This window comes from Odocoileus virginianus, chromosome 19 (genome assembly GCF_023699985.2).
Source record: "Odocoileus virginianus isolate 20LAN1187 ecotype Illinois chromosome 19, Ovbor_1.2, whole genome shotgun sequence".
In the NCBI taxonomy this organism is placed as follows: Eukaryota; Metazoa; Chordata; class Mammalia; order Artiodactyla; family Cervidae; genus Odocoileus; species Odocoileus virginianus.
In genome coordinates this window covers 22958518-22983506 of record NC_069692.1, presented here as the reverse complement: position 1 = coordinate 22983506, position 24989 = coordinate 22958518, and the positions used below count along the sequence as shown (strand labels likewise).

The following is a 24989-nucleotide window of genomic DNA, read 5'->3' as shown; positions in this document are numbered from 1 at the left end:
AGGCCGCGGTTGGCGAGAGGCCACATTTCCGCCACGTGATGCGCGCAGGCGCCCTGCGTGGGGGCGGGCGCCCTGCGTGGGGGCGGGCGCCCTGCGTGGGGGCGGGCGCCCTGCGTGGGGGCGGGCGCCCTGCGTGGGGGCGGGCGCCCTGCGTGGGGGCGGGCGCCCTGCGTGGGGGCGGGCGCGCGGCCGCAGCCTGCGACGGCCGGCGCGTCCCAAAGTTCGACTCCTCCGCCCGGACTAGGGCCGCCCCTGGGGAGGTGGCGCCAGCCGGTACCGCAGGCTCTGGAGGCACGAGGCCGGGGCAGGGTGCCGAGTTTCCGAGGCTCCGCTGAGAAGCCGAGCGGTAGCGAGACCGCTGCTTGGGAGCCGCCACGATGGAGCTGGAACTGGAACCCTGTGGGGCCGGGGCCCCGGCTGCCGGGCAGCGGCTTCTCCAGGCCGAGGCCCCGGCGGAGAATGAACCGGAGGCAGTGGTGGGCTCCCGGCGGAGCGGCCGGGCAGGCAGTATGCTGCGCTGGTTCATCACCGTCCTCCTGTGTGCCGCCTTCCTGGGGCTGGTGAGAGCCGGGGCTGAAATCCTCCCAAACCGAGACGAGGGCAGACGTTCTTGCAGAGAACGCGCCTCCAGAGCTCTTGTCTCCGCCGCTTGCAGACTCTGTGACCTTGGGCTCATCCACCTGCCCGAGCCTCAGTTTTGCAGTCTGTAAAATGGGCACAATTACGATTTTCGAGAAATATTGTCAAGCGTAAAATAGATTTTCGTAATATTTAATGTTATCCAGTTACAGCAAACCTGTCTACCTCTCTGTGGGGTTGGGGGAATGCAAGAGGGGTCGCCAGGTCAATAGCCGCGCAACCTCTCATCTCCTGCGCTCACCCAACCGCCAAATTACTGCACAAAGCTGCTCTATTGGGTTCTCTTACTCGTTTGACTGAATTGACCCCTTATTTTTGCAAATGGGGAAATAGACCCAGACAGGGAGAGTGACTTTTTCGGACCACACAGCTGGTTAAGTGGTTGAGCCAGGAATAATGTTTCGTAGTCTAACTACAATCTTATGTAAAACAAATTTTCTGATCCTTGAATGTTTTTCCTCGAACAACTGCAAGGCTAGTTTAGCCTTTTGCCAAACGTCTTGGCCGTCTGGCGGTTGCCTTAATCCAGAAAACTTCCCTTAGTCGCTTGTCTTAAATATTGGGGTCTTGGGGAGTTGGGAGGGTGAGTTCTCTGAGCAGTCACTTCTGGCCACTTGGTGTCTTTCTGTGAGGCCGAGTTGATTCTTAGAGTATTTGTATTTGAAGAAAAGTTAATGCAAGCGCCGTGCCTCGTCCTGTTAAACGATGCGTTGCAGGTGGGACTAAGTTGGTTACAGCTGGGACGCTGCCTTCTCTCCTGTATTAGGCGCTCGCTCTCGTCTGTGCCTCCGTCTGGGGAGGGGCTACATCCAAGCGTTTAGGGCAGAGTTATGCAATTAGAACCACTTATTCTTGAGATGGAGACCGATTGGAAACATCTTTTTAAGTGTCCAACGAATTTCCTGTGAAAGCCCGTTGCAGCCCCTAATTTTTGCTAAAATTACATGTCTTTCAATAAAATTTTATTTTTAAATCCGTTGCATACAGGTGTATGTAATATTGTCTAAGAAAGCCTTACAGACTACTCTGAGGGTTTGGTTTTCTTTGAAGAAAAATGTAGATTGAGAAACGTTCAAATTGTTTCTCTCTTGCTTGTTTTATACATGTAATTTAAAAGAAGGACCCCATGTACATCCAGAAATTCTGCTGTTTTAACAGCATCAAAAATGGGATAATATTTTGATGGCTTGAAAACTTAAATTTTTAGCATCACAATTTTTGTGTTATTTGTGCATGCAATGTGTCTCAGACTACTAAAAACTTTCAAAAACGTTTTAAATGTTACATTTTACTGTTAATAGAAATACTGTAGTCTTTTCTGGTATTGTTCAAAAAGGAAACAATTGCAGCAAAAAGCTAAAAGAATTAATTTTTTAAAATTGTAATTTGAGAGTTGTCAAGATGAGAAAAACCGTAGGATTTGGCACACCAGAAATAGTCTTTAGCTGTAGTAGTGCTATTAGTAGGTGCATTATGAATTTATCTTAACTATGGGACTTAATCTCCTACCTTCCACTGAAGTCCCTTCCTCCCTTTTTAATACTGAAAAAAGCTACCACATACATAAACATTATTTTAATGATTGTAAATAAAAACTTCTGTCTGTTTGAATTTTAGGGAATGAGTGTTGCTATACTGGGACCCACGTTTCAAGACTTGGCAACGAATGTGAACCGCAACATCAGCAGTCTTTCTCTGATTTTTGTGGGCCGTGCCTTTGGATACCTGGGTGGCTCTGTGATTGGTGGAGTTCTTTTCGACAGCATGAATCATTTTCTCCTTTTGGGTAAGTAAAAGACAATTTCAGCTTCTTTGAGGCTTTCAAGGAATTTACAGCTTGTTTTTAAATATGAAACATACTGGCTTGCAGAATGGTTGACAGCTTAAAAGCAGTGTTTAGGCATCCTCACTGGAAGCCAGATTTCTCTGCTGCCTGCTTTCATCTTGGCAGTTGCTTGGAATCTGGGCTGGATGCCTCTGAAAATTTAGATTAGTCCTAGTGTGTTAGCGATCCTTAGCCATCCTGACCTTCACTGTGGTCTCGATACCACTGCTGGATCACGTTTAAAGAGCTCTGTCAGTGTTTAGGGCAGATCTTCTGGGCCATAGATCAGAATAAACTCCTCAGACCTGCCCAGACTAGACCCTGGGCTGAGAACAAAGGTGGGAGGGGATGGTGGGTGAAATGATGAATGCTCAATTTTTGTCCCAGCTGCTCCTTGTGATTGATCAATCCAGGCCTCTCCACTTCTACTCTTAAAATAGATAGCAAAGCTTTTAACTTACTCTTTTTTGGATAAGTTGACATAATTAAAGAAAATTGGGATTACTGTGACAAAACTGCTTTGGAAGTAAGGAGATAATTACTCTTGTTGATGAATGAGTAAATAATCCCTCTGATTTCCATAGTGGGTTGAATGTATTTCTTACATTTCCTTCCCTAGTCTTCAAACGAATTTGTTTGTGCTGCGTGCTCAGTTGATCAGTTGTGTCTGACTCTGTGTGCTACCATGGACTATAGTCCGCCAGGCTCCTCTCTCCATGGAGTTTTCTTGGCAAGAATACTGGAGTGGGGTGCCATTTCCTACTCCAGGTGATCTTCCTGATCCACAGATTGAACCCATTTCTCTTGTGTCTCCTGCATTGGCAGGCAGATTCTTTACCACTCGTGCCACTGTTTAATACATTTCTACTACGAACTACTATCGTAATTGCATTTAATATTTTACCTTTATCTAAAAATCTCTTTATGTTGTTAAAAATAAATAATTTTTGAGCTGTTTCACTATAAAATTTTGCCTTCTGGTATAATGTATGGTTTGATTATTAGCAGTACTAGAAGTGTATTTATATTAGAATAGCTTATACTTTATAGTTCATAAAGATGATAAAAACTTTTAAATGCAATAACTTTACAGAAGCAGAACCTCTCCTCTACTCCTTATTACTCAATTTTAATTTGACCTGTTTTGCATATTTTGCATTTTGAGAGTTTTTATGATATTGACTTGATCCATGACCCTTTGCAATAAATAGTGTTTTTCATAGCTGTCTTTGACCTTTCTTCTCAGGGGTGTCAATGTTCGCTACCACAGTTGGTCTTTATCTTGTTCCATTTTGTAAGACCGCAGTGTTACTTATCGTCATGATGTCCACCTTTGGTGTTTCCATTGGCATTCTGGATACAGGTCAGTGAGCCCTTGATTATCATCTCTGGGAGTAGCATCTTTCTACTAGAAAAAGAGCAGATGATATTAGATTGTCACTTGCAGTGTCCCTAAAGTGACATTGACCTACTGTGTTTTTCTTGGGGGCTCCCAGTCGGTACCACCCTTCTTGCCAAGTAGAGTGCCTGTTTTTGGGCAGCCAGCCACAGAGTGAATTCAGAGGGTTTTGTTCTTTGAGAGTTTGTTGATTTCCAGTATCCAAAGAGGAGAGGGGCCCCGGTGTGGGTGATTACAGTGCAGACAGCAGGCTTTCAGTCCCCATAGGTCTTTGTCATTGTAATGTGGCAGGAGTTGATGAATTAATAGATGAGACCAAGTTTGGAACCATTACATGGCTGAGGAAACATAGAAGCAGTCCTCCAATTTAAAATGCACTCTGCCTTTCGAACTAAGAGAAACCTGTGTTGTGTATTATTTCCCTTTTCCTTTTCTCTCAAAAGTTTCTGCCCTCATGTCTATCTTTTAAAATGTACTAAATAACGTTTGTAACATTCGTTCACCCCTAAAGCCAACTTTCTCTGCCTCTTCCATGGTATTTGATAGGTTGGAGAAATATTTTTTACTTTGGGCTTAATTTGGTTGTGAAATTACAGGATAGCATTGTATGTTTATGTGCAAATATATTAAAAAGAAAGAAAAAAAATACTTGATGCTTCTCGTCTTCACCCTGTAGATACATAGACAGTATAACTGCAGATGTTAGAAGGTATCCTTGTTACTTGTTTCTTGTAATGGGCAGAATCCTGTCATGTTCAGGTTTCTGAATATATGTTTTGCATCTGCTGTATACATAAATAATTTTTCTTAAGTGGCTACTGATTTCCAGTATAGAAAAATTTGGTCATTTGGCTACTATCTGATGATAGTATGTTACTATATGATGATAGTATATGACTATATAATATATATATATTAATACACACCATATATATTAATATATGTAATATATACATTATAATAACATATAATAATATGTATTACTATGTAATATATGTTTAAAATATTCAGGAGTAAGTAAATACAAATATCCTTCCCTACCCCCACCCCTCCTATGCCCGGTGTTATTGTTGTTCAGTTTCTGACTTGTGTCCACCTCTTTGTGACCCTGTGGACTGCAGCACACCAGGCTCCTCTGACCTCCGGTATCTCCTGGAGTTTGTCAAATTCATGTCTGTTGAGTTGGTGATGCTTTCTGACCACCTCGTCCTCTGCCGCACTTTTCTCCTTTTTGCCTTCAGTCTTTCCCAGCATCAGAGTCTCTTCTGATGAGTCGGCTCTTCGCATCAGGTGGCCAAAGTACTCAGGCCTGGTATTGGAACTGTATTGTAAAAAGCCTTGGGCTAATGTACTTGGCTCTAGGTGTTAGTGCTTTACTAAATTGTAGAATTCCGTTTGTGAGTGTGCGAGGTTCCAGTGCTGAGTTTCCTGGTAGTGTTGGTGAGTTAGAGCTCCTTAATCATAGAATTGACTTAGTTGCCGCAGTTTATAACTTAGAATATTATAATTCTTGTGCCATGTAAAATATTTCTTTCTGATAGTAATGAACTTTTTTCTTTTTTGCCAAGTTATTATAATGAAATCATTCTCCATCTCTCATTAATAGGTGGTAACGTCCTAATCTTGGCTCTTTGGGGGGACAGAGGAGCCCCACACATGCAGGCCTTACACTTCAGTTTTGCCCTCGGTGCCTTTTTGGCTCCATTGCTGGCTAAATTGGCATTGGGCACGACGGTGTCTGCTGAAAACCACACAGAGGCTGACTTTAACCAATCTGCCTTCAACCAGTCATATGAAGCTGACTCAGAATCTCTATTTGGAATACCTGACGATATGAATTTACTGTGGGCTTACGCTGTCATCGGTGCTTATATTTTCGTAGTTGCTGTCTTTTTCTTTGCTCTGTTTTTAAAGAAAAGCTCAAAGCAGGAAAAAGCAAGAGCATCTGCTCAGAGGTTTCGAAGAGCCGAATATCACAACGCCCTTCTCTGCCTCCTTTTCCTGTTCTTCTTCTTTTATGTGGGAGCTGAGGTAACATACGGCTCTTACGTTTTCTCATTCGCAACCACCCATGCCGGCATGAAGGAAAGCGAAGCGGCCGGGTTGAACTCCATCTTCTGGGGGACCTTTGCAGCCTGCAGGGGCATGGCGATCTTTTTTGCTACATGTTTACAACCTGGAACCATGATTGTGTTGAGCAACATTGGCAGCCTGACTTCATCTTTATTTCTGGTGCTTTTCAACAAGAGCCCAGTTTGTCTGTGGATAGCAACTTCAGTGTATGGGGCCTCAATGGCGACCACATTCCCCAGTGGAGTGTCTTGGATTGAGCAGTACACGACCATCCATGGGAAAGCTGCAGCATTTTTTGTAGTCGGTGCCGCCCTGGGAGAAATGGCTATTCCTGCAGTAATTGGAATTATTCAAGGCAAATACCCTGATTTGCCTGTAGTTTTGTACACCTCTTTGGGGTCATCAATAGCCACTGCTATTTTATTTCCTGTGCTGTACAAATTAGCCACCTTGCCGCTTGATCGTCAGCGAAGAGAACACAGGAAAAGTGAGGACCAGAAAGCTCTGCTTTCTAGCTCTGGGCTCAATGACTATGAGGAAGAGAATGAAGAAGATGATGCAGAAAAATGGAATGAAATGGACTTTGAAGTGATTGAAATGAATGATACAATGAGGAATTCTGTAATAGAGACATCTAGAGATATTTTGATGGAGCCTACAGCTGAAGTCCCCAACCATTCCTACTCAAATGTGTTAATGTTTGAATCCTCTCCAGTTAATACTGGCAACTCCTCTGTGAATTACCTTGCAAGAAACCAGGACAAAAGGGACTAATGCTTTGAGAGGATGGATTATTTACTGACTCCTCAAATAATCACCAGTTCTAAAGAGGCCAGTCAGAGCAAAGCATAACATATTTGCAACAAGCTTTGAGGATCAAAATTTCTAGGTCCGAGTATAGCAAATGCTAAAAAGTTTTGAGATGTTCTATAATCCCCAGAGCCTTCCGTAGAGAACCAGTGATCTCATACAGCAGGATCCTGTTGTGAGGCTAGTGTTTGGTGGCATGTGGCTGATTAGGTAATATTTTATGGCCTTCACCCCTCCTCAGAGCATGCAGAGAGGGCATTTGTTTTTGAGAAGTTGGGTGTGCCATTCGGATAAAGCAAAACTGTTTAGTAACGTGAATCGGTTAGCCAAACAAATTATCCATCATCAGTATTCTGCCAGGGAAGTTGAGAATCGTTTCATAAAAAGACATCTTTGAAAATGGACAGAGTTTTCTATTAATTGTTTTACTCTGTAGTGTTGGATCAAAAAATGGTAATTACTGATGTTTTCAGATTTTTATGAAGAGAGCACAGAACAGGTCCTAGAGACCTGGCTTCAAACCTCCACTCTGCTTCCTTGTCTGGCCCTGCACTCAGTCATCTGACTTAGGTAGGCCTTGTTTATCTCATCTCCTGGTCTGGGTCTCTAATGAAAGTGAGATGACTTTCAACTGGGAATCCCTCATTTTTACAGTTTGTGCAAGATGTCTGTCAGAGATGAATATAAGTGCCATTCCATTCGTCATTTCAAATGAGAAGTGAAGAAAAATGAATAGCTTTAAGAATGTGCTACTGACTATGAATAATGTCAATTTAAGAGACTCAGTATTTAATACTTAATTTGAATAATTCTGAGGAATACATTTTTAGTATTGTATGTCATTGATTCTGAGGTGCACCTTTTTTTCCACATTTTTTAACATCTCTGAAATCAAAGTATGTGTTAAAATCAGTGATCATTTAATGTGACAAAATTGAGTTTTTCCCCATATACTTCTATAAAGTAATGTTGCATTTTACAAACAGTGTCTTAGTTTCAGTGAATACAGTGATTCATTTAATGATGGAGACTGTACTGTTTTTACAGACATTTTAAGAAGAGAAGTTATTTTTATATGCTCATTTTCTCTGTGTTCACACAGGATTTGGAGATGCCTTGTTGCAGTTTTTAAAGCTGTTTCAGAGTTACTGTGTTAGTAGGGCTGTGGACGGGGTCTCTTGTGGCCTTTTGCTTACCTCAATGACAGTCTGGGAATGAGTCTGCTGTTGGGAGTTGCTCCTTACAGAGACTAGTTGGTAGTCACGTTGTAAGCACTGTAAATTAGGCTGCTAATTTAATTTACCGTGAGACACAGTCTTTTCCAGTGATTGGAATACCTGTGTCAGCCCTCTGGACCTCCTCTTTCCTGAGTTTGAAATATCTGGGAAATCAAAGGAAGGATTTGAAAGTGGCTTGGGTGCCTAAGAGGGATCATGAGCATGGCAGATCTGGTGTGGGGTATCCTTTGATAAATGACTGGCATTGATGACAGATTTTGTTCACTTCTTCTTAGCACATTTTGTGCTGAATAATACCAAATTTCTACTTGGTTGCAGTATGTCTACTTTTGAACTAATTTCTGTAAATTTGCCTTTGTTTTTTTCGTAAGTGGAAAATAGTACCTTTCTTGACCATTGTCCATTATTGGTTCATTTTAACAATCTGACAGTTTTGGAGAGGGCTGGTGGAGAAATTAACAGTGAAAAGCCTATTCTTGCTGTCTTTATTCTGTCCTTTTCTCTTAGCTAGAACTTGGAGATTAGCTCTGCTCCACTCGCTGCCCTTTCTCAGGTTATTGGAATGTAGACAGTAGCAACTGTTTGGCATCTGAGTGGCTTGCCAGAATAGGGATTCAACCTGTGGTATCTACATTTAAAGGGTAAAAGTGCATCTCAGGGAAAGAAGGTAATAAGAACATGGTAGAAAACTTGGAAATCCACAAAAAATGCATTGGAATCCCACAAACCAAAATGTGAATGGCCATGTGAGATTATAGGGATTGTTAAAGTTTGATAATGTATTTCCATATTGGAAAGATAAGACAGTACAATTCCAGGAATTAGCCTTCATCCTAATAATCAGTTCTTAGTTAAGTAAGTGTCTGCCGGTACTCAAGTAACCAATACTGAAGTTTTCTATTTCTGAGTAACAAATTATTGTATCACAAATTTAACAGCTTAGAACAACAGATGTTCTATTTCTGTAACCGCACGGTTCTCTTGAGTCAGGAGTTTGGGTCTGATTTCGCCGGGTTGGTTCCCTGCTCAGGATCTCATGGGCTGCAGTCGGGCTGTCGGAAGAGCTGTGCTTTGTGGAGCTTCGGCTTCCCTTCTGCGCCGCGTGGTTTCTGACAGTGATTCAGTTCCTTGTAGTAGACTGAGATCTCCGTGTTTTTTTTTTTTTCCTGGCTGTTAGCAGGCACCTGTCTCGATTGTTAGATCATCCCATGTGGCCCTCTCATAGATCTTTCCGAAGCTGGCAGCTTATTTCTCCAAAGCCAGCAGGAGAATCTCACTGGAGCCGACTAAGCTGGGGTTTTTAATGATACCGTGTAATCATGGGAGTGACAGCCTGTCCCCTTTGCCAGATTTTGTAGACTAGAAGGAAGTCTGAGTCTGTCCAAACTCAAGGGAAGAGGCTAGTATATGGATGTATCTGATTATTGGGGGTCACCTTAGGGTGTGTCTGCTATACTCAAGTGTCTGCAAAACTCAGGGGAGCCAGAAAGCTTTAGCTGGGGAAAAATCCTTCTGCAGTCACCAAAAGTGATAATAGATACAACCCGTTGTATGTTCTAGCGCAGGAATGGAAAACTCCCCAATAGACCAGGCCAATAAACCTAACTCAGAATTCGGCTTTTTTCCTTGAGATTTTATTTTGTGCCCTTTTCCACTGTGCTTTTTAACCTGTTCAAATGCAGCTTAATATGAGGGAAATTAGTAAGTTTCAGTCTAATTGTATTTTTATAGTAAAGTTCAAGAAGACTTTGAGAGCATTTTTCAATCCCTATTATTTTTTAAAGAAAAATCTTTTAAAATAATCATTTTTTATTATATATGAAGGTATTAAAAAAGGTCATGGTAGAAGATTAGGGAAGTACCTAAAATTTTTAAGGGACAAATGTAAGTAATCATAATCCTAAATACCTAGAAAGTTCTTACATTTCTAATCAGCTTAGTTTCCCAAGACCAAGGGTAAAGGGGTAAAAAAAATTTCCTTCTTCCAGATAAAGTATCAGAAACAACTTGAATTTTATGTCTAGGTTATATTGATACTACATTTGGTACACATTTTTAGTTTGAATAGTTGTAATTTATTAAGAACAAAAATAGAGTATCAACACATTCCTGAAAAATGTGAGACCCAGACTCCATGTAAAGTAATTTTGTTTCAAGTAGATTTATTGAATAATCAGGATAATTTTCTCATAACCAGAACTTTTGTTTTGTTATAGCAATGTAGCTTTCAATCCTGCCACTTAAAAATTATTACTGAAATAGAGCTTAAAATTCTTAGTGAAAGTAGATATATTCTTCTGGGGTCCCTTGTGTTTGTTAAGTGCCCTTGTTCATACTATGTGTCCGTAATGTTTTGTTGTGAGTGTGTGTGTTTGTATGTGGAGCCCACAGATGCTGTGTGTGTCTGATATTTTCTTATGGGGATGTGGTAGAGGTGATAGGGAAGGGATACAGAAAAGCTTACTGTGTGATTTCAAAGTTTGTTACAATTGTTCTTTTAATTGAAATTTTTATGAAGGTTATTGTCGATTTACATGTAGTTGTGTGCAGTGTTTTTTTCCAAACTTGCTGAGTGAAGAATACTTGCTCAATCTGGAAAGATAGAGAAATAGACTGGTGCTTCTCATACTTTACATTAGAATTGCTTCTTAAAATGCAGATTCTAAATTAGTTGGACTGGGTTAGGGACTGAGATTCTTCATTTCTAACAAGCTCCTAGGTGCTGTTGGCCCATGGGTCGACCACACTTTGGGTAGCAAGGTCCACTTTTTGGGAATGTTAAATTCTTTGCTACTTCTTTTGGGAATTTCATTTGTTTTCTTTTAGCTCTTCTAAATCTGACCCTAAATCTCTGGGAGTCTACAGTCCCAAGGAACCCCCTCCATTTATATACACTATTCTAAGACTGAGTTCTCTTCAGTCCTCTCCATCTGCTGCATTAGCTGTTGAATATTTATTTCACATGTTACCGAATGCCTCCTGTTTGATAGTTTCTAGGGGAGATGTACACTGGTGAAAAGATCCGAAATTTCCTGCCTTCATGGAACTTCTCTAATGCAGTACTTTCCAGGATCTGCATTGGCCGGTGGCTGCCATATTTAGACAGCACAGGTCCAGTGGGAGAAACCAGGCGTCAAACAAGTCATCACACAGGGTATTTCCGGGAAGGCTTATTTCCTGTTGTTCTGGAGATTAATTAACTACTATCTGGGGTCAGAAGGTTGTGATAGATACCTTGTCAAATGGCGTAATATAAATTATGGCATTTAAGAAAGACCTGGTGATCTAAAAGAGAAGGTTTTGGTTTCCTTGGGTATAAAAGAAGCAAACCAAAGCTAGTGACTTGGTTGTTAGAAGGAATATTTAAGCTCTTTCCTTTAATGCACTTTGGCCAGTTGGCATTTGAGCTAGGTTGAACGTGAGTTGGATTTTTATTTAGATTTAAGTAGTTTCATATTTAATGATTTAAAACTGTGTAGCACTGAATTTTTACAATGAAACAGAATTGTTCTTTATTTACCAACGTTTTCTTGGGGTGATTGTAATTATGTCTTTTCTTGTCCTGTATTTTTGCCCTTTTTATTTCTTTTAATTCTTCAACAACAAGGAGGAGGATCCCTTAGGTTTTTGCACTGTGACTATTGATTCTTATTATTGTCTCCTGTCTTCCTTTTGACTTACATTTTTAATTGCAGAATGCCTCAGTTTCTCTAAGTTATTGAAGCTTGCCTTTGATGTATTTGGTAATGTTAGTTAATGGATGGCCTGGAGAAATGTTTTGAAGTTGTAAGATGACATGAGTAGCTTAAGGGGTTGGGCTTTCTAGCTTCTGAACAATTTGTTGAGATTAATAAGATGCTTTCTTTTTTTTTTTTTAATCCTTTTTAGTTGTGATAAAATATGCATAACAAAATTTATCATTTTAACCATTTTTAAGTGTACAGTTCAGTGGCATTAAGGGCATTCTCTTTATTGTGCTATAGTCATTGCCATCATCTGCAGAACATTTTTTATCTTGCAAAACTGAGTAACTCGCCAATTCCACCCTCCTTTCAGCCCCTGACAACCATCATTCTACTTTCTGTCTCTGAGTGTTTGACCGCTCTTAAGTACCTCATATAAGTGGATGCAAACAGTATTTGTCCTTTTATGACCAGGTTATTTTATTTAATGTAGCATCCTCAAGGTCCATCTTGTTGCAACAAGTGTCAGAATTTCCTTTGTGAAAATAAACAATACTCTATTGTGTGCTTATTTTGTTTCCCCATTTATATGTTGATGGATACATGCTTTGCTTCCACCTGGGGCAGTTGTGAATAATGCTGCTATGAATATTGATGTACAAATACCTGCTTTTTAAATTTTTAAATATTGAAGTATAGTTGATTTTGCAATGTTGTGTTTCAAGTGTACAGCATAGTGATTCAGTTGTATGTATATTATATAAATATGATATATATAAACATATACGTGTGTCTGTGTTCTTTTTAGACTTTTTCCCTTATAGATGATTATGAAATATTGAGTATAGTTCTCTGTGCTATACAGTACGTCCTCGAGTCTCTGCTTTTAATTCTTGTAGGTATAGCCCGTAAGTGAAATTGATGAATCATATGATGATTCTAGTTTTAATTTTGAGGGGTGCTTTATTTTTATTATTCTGCTTAGATATTATTCTAATCCACTAGGAAGAGGGAAACAGTATCGCTTCAAACTCTTGGCAGGCTTTTGGTGCATTATAATTAGCTTAGTATCACTCACACCCTGAGTAAATGAACCTGAATGTCAGGTGTTTGCCTCACAGTTTTGTTATTTCTGCTCCCAATCTTTGTTCGTTCACTAAGCTTATGCTGAGAGCTTACTTTATGCTAGGCCCTATAGACTAAGTATTAACGAAACTTCCTCTCCTGTCCTTGGAGTACCAAGTATCATTATCATGTATTTTGGAATTTTGATCCCCATTTTCTGCTAAATGGCTGGTCTCATGTCATGTTCTCCTTTGTCTGGAGACACCGAGACTCCCCTGGCCACCTTGGAACAGATAGCGTGTGGTCAGGGAACCACGGGCTGGAGTGGGCCCGGTGCTGGGGCCAGGCTGCTGTCTGCCTGTTTGTGGACCTTCTCCCTGTTCCTCCTCCCTTAGGCCCATCCTCTCTATACCTCTAGTCCAAATTCCAGAGGAAACCTGTCTGCCTGACTTGAGTAGCTGCCCTTTTCCTTGCTGGGCAGAGCCTGGCCTCAGGAGTTAGTGACCAGCCCATTAATTGACCTCTCTCGGATCAGCGCCTGTTGCTGCCACCCAGAGTGGCCATCTCAACACGTCTCTCCCTACTGCTCTGATACAGGGGCTGTTACAACCCCTGTCTACTCTGTACCTGGGGTGGCGCTGGGTTTAATGGATATTTGCTAGCAGATGCCCGAATGTGATACAAATTGTCAGGCTCTAGGGAGATGGTCTGGTTCATGTTTTGAATCAAAATTGGAAAAACGGTTACATCCGATGGTAGATCTTTTTTGAGGAGCTTATTAGACAAGGTTGGTAGTGAATTGTATGATTTCTGTCAAGGACAAAAGCTCTCTCTTAATAGGGTAGCCTGTGTACTTAAGAGAGATAAAAGAGGATTTCCAGTTTGCAAGAGATCTTATTAAAGCTCTAATCTCTGTGAACCAGAAAAATTTCCAAGTCTAAACATTTTAGTTATTTAGCAGGTATCTACTGAGCATTTGGGCTTCCCAGGTGGCACTAGTGATGATAAACCTGCCTGCCAATGCAGGAGATGTAAGAGATGCAGGTTAGATCCCTGGGTTGGGAAGATCCCCTGGAGGAGGGCACAGTAACCCACTCTAGTATTCTTGCCTGGAGAATCCCTTGGAGAGAGGAGCCTGGTGGGCTGTGGTCCTTAGGGTCGCAAAGAGTCGGACACGGCTGAAGCGACTGAGCGTTTACTGTGCTTAGTAATCTGCCGCGGGAATATAGCGGAGGACAAGTCCGGTGAGATGCTTGCTGGCATCAAGCTTATGCTTTACTGTTTCAAGTAGGATTTGCTGTGACAGTCTTTGTTAGCTGAAGCATCAATAAAGCCTATTGTAAAGGGTTTTATCAGTTCGGAAAAGTCAGTAAAGTATTGACAAGAGCCAGGCTCTTGTTTCCTTGGTGTAGGTTTGTGTCTGTTCATTTCCAATATTTTTACATGTAATCTCTGAAGTGATTCTTGATTTAGAGCTTTATAAGAAATGATTTAGCACAGTGCAGTCGAGGTTAATACAGTGGAAACCTGCTGAGGAAAGCTGCAGCAAGGTAGTCTGAGACCTCAGGGATTGTTCAGAGGCGCCAAAGGACACGTTTCTGGTTGGACTGGAATCTTGGGTCGCACCTTCAAACACCTATGGGTTAGCTGAGCCGGTTCTCACTCACCTGAGAATTTTCTTTCCTTGTGGGGTTTACCGAGTTCTGGGTCCGCATGCTCTTTGGGCCTTTACCCTTAGCGAAGATAAACTCAGAGACAGAAGCATTTCGGAAAGGAAAAGTTTACCTCCAAGATCAGGACTGGCTTGCTAAGTAGAAACACATTTAAGGAAAAAAGCAATACAAGTTTGCATTAGTCTGTTCATATGGAAAAGCAGTAACTCTCCTACGTGTTTATCATATTCATAGAAAGTAAAGTGAAAGTCACTCATCTGTGTCCGACTCTTTGTGACCCTATGGACTATACAGTCCGTGGAATTCTCCAGGCCAGGATACTGGAGTAGGTCACCTTTCCCTTCTCCAGGGGATCTTTTCGACCCAGGAATTGAACCGGGGTCTCCTGCATTGCAGGCAGATTCTTTAGCAACTGAGCTATCAGGGAAGCCCGCACATATTCATAAGAGGTCGTGACATATTCATATTTGTAGAGATCGTGACAAGTCTTCAGATACCAGTACAGCAAAAGCCAGGGATAGAATTGCTTTGTTAGGGAGTCCAGGCTTATGGGAAATGTTCGTGGTTTTATTGTTTCTGAGATCAGAGCCAGTTAGGTGACCCTGTTACTTTTGGTTTTATCTTGGTGAGGGGCAGGGGGAGTGTCTGCAGACTGTGATAAGGAAAAGAGCTTAGTCATACAGAAGCAGGGCAGAGTGACATTTTGCTTTTACACCCTCCAAACCCCATAAACTCCAGGAGGAAAAACAGCCTGAAGGGAAAACGTGATTGCAGCATGTATTCTTATCCCCTGGCCAAGTGATCAGCCATTTTGCTCCAGTGGTTTTTAACCCTAACTGCTGTTAGAATCACCTAACAGTGTTCAAAATCTACTGATACAAGCCTTTTCACTTAAATAAGAATTTAATTGGTGTGAAGTGGGGCCTGAATGTTGATATTTTTTAAAGTACCCCCTAAAGTAATGTGCAGTAGAGGTTGAGAACTGCTGCTTTTATCGATGCAGAGAACTGAAACTTCTAAACTCGTTGCAGTGGTTTTTAAAGGGTGATTTACAGCTTGGTTACATCATGTTTCTTTTATGGATGCTTGAAATCCTGTGTACTTTCTCTGAAGGAGAAATGGAGAGGAAGAACTCTCATGCTTTGTGTTATTGCCACTGCTGCTTGGTCAGTTAAAGGGAGTAATCAATACTGGTTGAAATTCTGTACCCCCCCAAAACCAAACCCAGATCTTTTGGAAGTTGCCTTTCTAGACAGGTTTTTGCTAGTCACTTTTGATTTGGGGGGTTTAATGGAGGAAGAGTGGTAAACTTGTAGATTTATTACATTTGGATTTAAGCCTGCTCACTGTTTACATGGCTTTGTACAATGTAAAAGCTTGCTTTAGTAAAATATTGATGTAAATAAACACTGGTACTGGTTAAAGATAAGATTTGTGTCTCATTTCATGGATTTTTAAAAGTGAGTTTTGTATCTCTCCAGAGATTAGTCAAGAATATTTCCAGGTTTTAGATTTATGAGTGCTCCAAAATGTGTGCGATAGTGTATTGGTTCATAAAATGGAAATAGTATTTTATTTTCACTTCACATGGATATTTTAGAAATGACATCTAGAAATCTCTGATGACAGCTAACATTTTTGGCCCTTCAGCTCCTCTTAAGAAGTTTATGACCTAATTGCTAACCTTAACAAGTCCACCAAAGAAGCTATTACTAGCTGCAAATTTTAGTTAATGTTTTACTTGAATGATATTAATGCTTCCCTAATTAAGAGGATGACAGGTGTGTCTTTGTTTCAGAATGGAAAGGAGATTTTCAAACTGCACATCAGGCAGCAGCTGGGCCACATCTCCTTGCTTCCTTTTGTACAGGGCCCAGCAGCGGAAAGACTGCCTATTTCTTAACTTGTTTAAAACAACTGCGGTGATTGTTTGGCTAAATACTTCTAACTTGGATTGCGACTCAGGTATACAGCAACTTCCTTATCCCCTTCATACACTATGGGGGTCTTAGAAAAGGACATTTTTTTAAAGTGGGACATTTAAGCTGAAAGGAACTCAGTGACCACGTTCTCCCTTGTCTTGTGGGAGCAGTTGTAGGTGACATTCTGGGTGTCCTTATATGACCATTACTGTCTCTGCTTTCAGTGGCCTAGTTTACAGCTATGCCCTTCACTCTGCATGGGGATCCTCTTGTACCTTTGCCTCGTGCCAGGGACTGTGGGCAAAGCTTGGCCTTTTCTGGCTCATGATAAATTAAAACCTCTAGAAGCCTCAGTATTGGGCCAGATAGGATTTTAAGCATAGCTGACTGTGACGGTCCAGCACCAGTCATCACATGGTCCCTAATGCTTTCATGAGGAAGCAGGGGCTTGGTTGATCGTTGCACACCCATTTCATCTTCCATGAGCTTGGCTAGGCATGAGAGTGGACCGAATGACCACACCACCCACTCCTAAGGGTTCCCTGGGCTGGAAAGATGGGGTAAAAGACTGTGGTTCACAAGGACTGACTTGAGGACTGGCAGGGCCCCTCTGCTACCTTCCACTGAAAATGATAATTGGGGAGTGGAATTTTTTTTTTTTTTTGGTGGAGGAGCAGAATTTTTCTGTTGTTTTACTATCGCAGCCATTTAATTCTCTCTCCTTTGGGAAACTTTAATGGATCCAGAAGAATACATGAAACAAAAATTCATGTGCAGTATAGTGCTGAAGAGTCTTATGATCTGGAGCCTGGATTCAAATTCTGATTCTGCTGCCTATAACCTGGGATGCATTGCTTATTCTTGTGCCTTGGGTTGCATTCATAGGCAAGCAGATGTTGAAGTCTGACCCCCCAACAATATCCTAGACTGTGACTGGAGACAGGGCTTTTAGAGAGGCAACCAAACTGAAATGAGTTTATTAGGGTGTACAGTAATCGAATATGACAGGTGTCTTTATCAGGGGAAGAGACAGAGGGAAGATCAGATGAAGACACAGAAGATAGCCACCTACAAGCCAAGGAGAGGCCACCTAGGAAACCAGCCCTCCCAATGCCTTGGTCTCAGAGCCTCCAGAATAATGGGAAAGATTCCTGTTGTTTAAACCACCTCATTTATGGTATGTGTTTATGGCAGCCCTAGCAAACCAACACAGTTAAGCATACAATGAATATTTGCTACTACTATTATTATTCTCAAACCACACAGCCAAAGAAAAAATAAAGCAACCACAGTGGGGAATTTTAATAAGAAAATAATGTTCATTAGTAAAAGCAACAAAAGGGAAATGATGAGGTTTGTTTTTTTTTTCCATAACTGTTGTGGCTGGGAAGGCCAGGTGGGACACCCTAACTAAGCTAATGTTGTTATGGGTCACAGGATGCTTAGCTGTCCTGGTAAGTCAGTAAGAATACATGTGACTGGGAGCCACAGCAGGCCTGGTGAGCCCACTGCTCAGACACCAGACAAGGGACGGACTTCCTTGGACCTGACCAAGCAGCTGAGATGACGAGACCACCGGCAGCAAAAGAGTGAGAAACAGCAAGAGCTGTTTTAATGGACCATATGTGTGCATAGTAATAAAATCAAACAGTACAAAGGTAAACTGTAAAATGTTATTTACCCTTGACCTGTTAAAACAACCATTCTTATTCTATTTGTGCACCTGCTAGAGATTTTACCTGTGCAAACATAAAAATGTGTTTATGTGTATACCTGTGTATGTATGCTCAGTCGCTTCAATTGTGTCCGACTCTTTGCGACCCCACGGGCTGTAGCCTGTGAGGCTCCTCTGTCCATGGAATTCTCCAGGCAAGAATACTAGAGTGGGTTGCCATTTCCTCCTCCAGGGGATCTTCCCGACCCGGGGATTGAACCCAAGGCTCTAGTGTCTCCTGCATGCAGGCAGATTCTTCACTGTTTGAGCCACCAGGAAGCCCTCTGTACACGTGTGTGTGTGTGTGTGAAAGTCGCTCAGTCGTGTCTGACTCTGCAATCCCGTGGACTGTAGCCCGCCAGGCTCCTCTGTCCATGGAATTCTGCAGGCCAGAATACTGTTGTGGGTAGCCGTTCCCTTTTCCAGGGGATCTTATATATACCTATAAATGAACATAAATAAATGCACTCTGACTAATTGATGTTGAGACGTCACTGGCATTTAACATTGTATTAATTTTTGATGTACAACGAAGTGATTTGGTATGTGTATATACTGTGAAATGATCACAATAGGCCTAGTTAACATCTATCTCCACACAGTTACATAATTTTCTTCTTGTGATGAGGACTTTTAGGATTTATTCTCTTAGCGGCTTTCAAGTATTCAGTACGCTTGTTTTCTTTTTAATTTTGGGGGGAGTGTAGTTGATCTACACTGTTGTGTTAGTTTCTGCTATGCAGCAAAGTGAATCAGTTATACATATATCCACTCGTTTTTAGATTCCTTTCCCATGTCATTACTGAGTCTTCAGTAGAGTTCTCTGTGCTATACAGTCAGTCCTTATTATCTATTTTACAGTAATGTGTCTGTGCCAACCTCGGCCTCCCAACGGATCCCTCCACCCCCGCCGTGGTTGACCATACATTTGTTTCTACCTTCGTGATTCTGTGTTATAAATAAGTTCACTTGTGTCATTTTTTTAGATTCCGGATATAAGTGATTCCACTTGTCTTCGTCTGACTTAACTTCACTTAGTATGATAATCTCTAGATCCACCCATGTTACACGTAGTGGCATTATTTCATTCTTTTCTTAAATGACTAAGTAATGTTCCATTGAATATAGGTATCACATCCTTTTTTTTTTTTTTTCCTGGAGTCAGGCCAGAGTCATTCTAGATGAGAGAACCACGTTTTCCTTATCCATTTATCTGTTGATGGACATTTAGATTGCTTCCATGTCTTGGCCATTGTAAATAGCATTGCAATGAACATGGGAGTGACTTGTATCTTTTTGAATTAAGAGTTTTCTCCAGATGTATGCCCAGGAGTGGGATAGCTGGATCATATGGTAGTTCTATTTTTAGTTTTTTTAAGGAACATCTCTTCTGTTCTCCATAATGGTTGTATTAATTTACCTTCCCACCAACAGTGTAGGAGGGTTCTCTTTTCTCCATATTCTCTCCAGCATTTACTGTTTGTAGACTTTTGGATGATGGACATTCTGATTGGTGTGAGGTGATACCTCATTGTAGTTTTGATTTGCATTTCTCTCCTAATTAGTGATTTTGAGCATCTTTTCATGGGCTTTTTGGGCATCTGTATGTCTTCTTTGAAGAAATGTCTTATTTAGATCTACCCATTTTTAGATTTTTTGTTTTTTTTTTTTACATCGAGCTGCATGAGCTATTTGTTTATTTTGGAGATTAATCCCTTGTTGGTTGCTTTGTTTGCAAATACTTTCTCCCATTCTGTGGACTGTCTTTTCTTCTCGTTTATTGCTTCCTTTATTGTGCTCAGTATACTACAGTTAACTACAGTCACCATTGCTTTCCTTTATATCCCCAGGACTTACTTATTTTATAACTGGAAGTTTTTACCTTTTGACCCTCTTCACCCATTTTGTCTACTCCCCATCCCCCAACTCTTACCATCACCAATGTGTTCTATGTATCTATGAATTCGGTTTTTAAGTTTCCACATATAAGTGATATTGTACAGTATTTGTCTTTCTTTGATTTACTTCACTTAGCATAATAACTCTAAGGTCCATTCATGTAGGTGCAAATGGCAGGATTTTCTTTTTTATGATTAACATTCTACCATATGTACATGCATACATGTATGTCCACACATATCATATTTCCTTTATTCATCAGTAGGCAATTAGGTTATTTCCATTTTTGGTTATTGTAAATAATGCTGCAGTGAACATGGGCGTATGCACATTTCAAGAAAGTGATTTCATTTCCTTTGAATAAATATCTAGAAGGAAAATTGGTGGGTCGTATGATAGTTCTATTCTATTTGAAGAAACTCCATACTGTTTACCATAGTGGCTGGACCAAATTACAATTCCATCAACAGTGCACAAGGGTTTTTCTTTTTCTCTACATCTTTGCTAACGCTTGTTATTTCATACCTTTTAAATTTTGATGATAGCCATTTTAACAGATGTGAGGTGATCTCTCTTTAATTTTAATTTGCATTTCCCTGATGATTAATGTTGCTGAACACTTTTTCAATAACTGTTGGCTATATGTATGTCTTCTCTGGAAAAATGTCTTTTCAGCTCCCCTGCCCATTTTTAGGTCATATTGCTTTTTTTTTTTTTTTGCTGTTTGTTTATATAAATAAGTTTGCAAATATTTTCTCCCATTTGTTAGGTTGCCATTTTGTTGATGGTTTCCTTTGCTGTGCAGAAACTGTTTAATTTGATATAGTTCCATTTGTTTATAATTGTTTTTATTGCCTTTGATTTTGGTGTCAAATCTAGAAAATCATAGCCAAGACTGATGTCAGGATACTTACAACCTGTTTTCTTCTAGAATTTTTATGGTTTAAGCTTTTACATTCAATTTAATCCATTTTGAGTTAATTTTTGTGTATAGAATAAAACAGTGGTCCAGTTTCTTTTGCATGTAGCTGTCCAGTTTTCCCAGTACCATTTATTAGAGAGACTATCCTTCCGTCATTGTATGCTCTTGGCTCCTTTGTTGTGTGTTAACTGGCCATATATGTATGGATTTATTTCTGGGCACTCTATAGGGGTAGGTTTCGTTGGTCTATGTATATTCCCTCTCCCAGCCATACTGTTTTGATTATTCTAACTCTGTAATATAGTTTGAAACTAGGGTGCATGATGCCTCCAGCTTTTTCTTCTTTCTTAAGATAGTTTTGGCTACCTGGGATTTTTGTGCTTCTATACTAATTTCAAAATTGTTCTATTTTTGTGAAAAGTATCATTGGAATTTTGATCTGGACTGCATTGAATCTGTAGATTTGTATGAGTAGTATGGACATTTAAAAATATTTATTCTAAAAAGAAATATTCTTTCAATCCTTGAGCATGAATATCTTTCCATTTATTTATGTTTTCAATTTCTTTTATTAGTGTCTAGCACTTTTCTGTGTACAGGGCTTTTACCTCCTTGGTTAAGTTTATATTTATTCATTTTGATGCAATTGTAAATTGTATATAGGACTGCTTTCTTAATTTCACTTTCTAATACTTGGTTATGAATGTTTAGAGACACAGTAGTTCTAATGTATATGTATTAGTTTAGATGTATAGCAAAGTGATTCAGTTATACATATATCTATTCTTTAAAAATTTTTTTCCCATTTGTGTTGTTACATAATTTTGTGCAGAGTTCCCTGTGCTATATAGTAGGTCCTTGTTGAATATCCACTTTAAATATAGCAGTGTGTACATGTCAATCCCAAACTCCCTAACTATTGCTCCCCCTCATTTTTCACCCCTGGTAACTATAAATTCATTCTTTAAGTCTGTGAGTCCATTTCCATTTTGTCAATAAGTTGATTTGTATCACTGTTTTTTAAAGATTCTGCATGTAAGTGATATCATATGATTGTCTTTAACTAACTTCACTCAGTATGATAGTCTCTAGGTGCATCCATTTTGCTGCACATGGCATTATTTCATTCTTTTCCATAATTGAGTAATGTTCCGTTTATGTATGTACCACATATTTTTCCTTTTTTTAAACTTTTTATTTTGTGTTGGGATATAGTAGATTAACAGTGTTGTGATGATTTCAGATGAACAGTAAAGGGACCTAGCCATACATGTGCATGTATCCACTCTCCCTCAAATCCCCTCCCATCTAGGCTGCCATATAACATTGAGCAAGTTCCATGTGCTATGCAGCAGGGCCTTGTTGGTTATCCATTTTAAATATAGCAGTGTGTACATGTCCATCTCAGACTCCCTAACTGTCCCTCCTGCCCCGCCCTACAAACATAAGTTGTTCTCTAAGTCTGTGAGTGTCTGTCTGTGTCGTAAGCTCATTTGTAGCATTTCCACATATTCCAGGTTCCACATAAAAGGGATGTCATATGATATTTTTCCTTCTCTGTCTGACTTCACTCAGTATGACACTCTCTAGGTCCATCCTGTTGTTGCAAAGAGCATTATTTCATTCTTTTTAATGATTAATATTCCATTGTGTATATGTGCCACATCTTCTTTATTCATTCCCCTGCCAGTGGACACTTAGGTTGCTTCCATGTCTTGGCTATTGTAAACAGTGCTTCAGTGAACACTGGGGTGGGTGCATGTACTGTTTTGGGCCATGTTTTTCATTGGATATATGTGCGAAAGTTGGATTGTAGGAAGAACATATGATAGCTCTATGTTAAGTTTTTTAAGGAATCTTCATACTGTTCTCCACAGTGACTGTACCAGTTTACATTCCTACCAGCAATGTAGAAGGGTTCCCTTCTTTCCACACTCTCTCTGGCATTTATTGTTTGTAGATTTTTGGATGATGGTCATTCTGACTGGTGTGAGGTGATATGGTAGCTGTGATTTGCGTTTCTTTAATAATTAGTGATGTTAAACATCTTCTCATGTGCCTCTTGGCAGTCTGTATGTCTTTGGAGAAATGTCTGTTTAGGTCTTCTGCCTATTTTTAGATTGTGTGTGCTTTTTTTAATTTAATCCACTTGAGCTGTTTGTAAAATTTGAATAGTAATCCCTTGTGAGTTGTGCAGTTTGCAAATATTTCCTTACCATTCTGTGGGTTGTCTTTTTGTTTGTTTATGGTTATCTTTGCTGTCCAAAAACTTTTGAGTTTGAGTAAGTCTTATTTGTTTGTTTTTATTTTCATTATTCTGTGAGACAGGTCAAAAAAGATATTGCTGCAATTTATGTCAAGAGAGTGTTCTGCCTGTGTTTTCCTCTAAGAGTTTTATAATATCTGATCTTACAGTTAGGTCTTTAATCCATTTTGAGTTTGTTTTTGTGTATGGTGTTAAAGAGTGTCCTAATTTTGTTTTTTCTGTTGTTCAGTTGCTAAGTTGTGCCTTATTCTTTGTGACCCCATTGACTGCATATGTCAGGCTCCTCTGTCCTCCAGTATCTCCCAGAGTTTGCTCAGATTTATGTCCATTGAGCTGGTGATGCCATCCAACCATCTCATCCTCTGCTGCCTCTCTCCTGTTGCCTTTAATCTTTCCCAGCATCAGAGTGTTTTCCAGTGAGTCGGCTCTTTGCATCATATGGCCAAAGTATTGGAGCTTCAGCATCAGTCCTTCCAATGGATATTCAGTGTTGATTTCCTTTAGGATGGACTAGTTTGATCTCCTTGCAGTCCAAGGGACACTCAAGAGTGTTCTCCAGCAGCACAATTTGAAAGCATCAATTCTTTGGTGCTCAGCCTTCTTTATGGTCCAACTCTCAACATCCATACATGACTACTGGAAAAACCATAGCTTTGACTACACAGACCTTTGTTGGAAAAATGCTATCTCTGCTTTTTAATATGCTGTCTAGGTTTGTCATAGCTTTCCTTCCAAGGAACAAGTGGCTTTTAATTTCATGGCTGCAGTCACCATCTGCAGTGATTTTGGCACCCAAGAAGATAAAATCTGTCACTGCTTTCACTTCTTCCCTTTCTGTTTGCCATGAAGTGATGGGACCAAATGGCATGATCTTAGTTTTTTGAACATTGAGTTTCAAGCCAGCTTTTTCAAGCTCCTCTTTTATCTTCATCAAGAGGCTCTTTAGTTCCTCTTCACTTTCTGCCATTAGAATGGCAGTATCAGCATACCTGAAGTTGTTGATGTTTCTCCCAGTAATCTTGATTCCAGCTTGTGATTCAACCAGCCTGGCATTTCGCATGATGTGTTCTGCATATGCAGAATGACAATATACAACCTTGTCTTACTTCTCTCCTAGTTTTGAACCAGTCATTTTTTCCCATGTTCAGTTTTAACTGTTGCTTCTTGACCCGTGTACGGATTTCTCAGGAAACAGGTGAGGTGGTCTGGTATTCCCATCTCTTTAAGAATTTTCCACAGTTTGTTGTAATCCACAGAATCAAAGGCTTTAGTGTAGTCAATGAAGCAGATGCTTTTCTGGAATTCTCTTTTTATGTGATCCCGTGGATGTTGGCAATTTGATCTCTGGTTCCTCAGCATTTTCTAAACTCCACTTCTATGTGTGGAAGTGCTCGGTCATGTCCTGCTGAAGCCTAGCTTGAAGGATTTTGAGTATAACCTGGTAGCATATGAAATGAGTACATTTGTGCCATAGTTTGAACATTCTTTGGCATTGTCCTTCTTTGGGATTGGAATCAAAACTGACCTTTTCCAGTTCTGTGGCCACTGCTGAGTTTTCCAAATTTGCTGGCATACTGAGTGTAGCACTTTAAGAGCATCATCTTTTTAGTATTTTAAATAGCTCAACTGGAATCGTATCTAATTTTGTTCATAGTAATGCTTCCTAAGGCCCACTTGACTCCACACACCAGGATGTCTGGCTCTAGGTGGGTGACCACACCATCATGGTTACCCTGGTCATCAAACCTTTTTTGTATAGTTCTTCTGTGTATTCTTGCCACCTCTTCTTAATCTCTTTTGCTACTTCTTACCATTTCTGTCCTTTATTGTGCCCATCCTTGCATGAAATGTTCCTTTGATA

General features: G+C 40.3%; 1 protein-coding gene across 1 annotated transcript; it reads left to right on the top strand.

Annotated features, from left to right (window-relative positions):
* The first annotated feature begins 177 nt into the window (after positions 1-177).
* On the top strand, positions 178-15834 carry MFSD4B (major facilitator superfamily domain containing 4B). Its single transcript, XM_020890387.2, is given in 5 exon segments — positions 178-560; positions 2257-2425; positions 3711-3827; positions 5470-6680; positions 6682-15834. Coding segments are annotated over 5 exon segments (1737 nt in total). The 5' UTR covers positions 178-377; the 3' UTR covers positions 6739-15834.
* The last annotated feature ends 9155 nt before the right edge of the window (positions 15835-24989 follow it).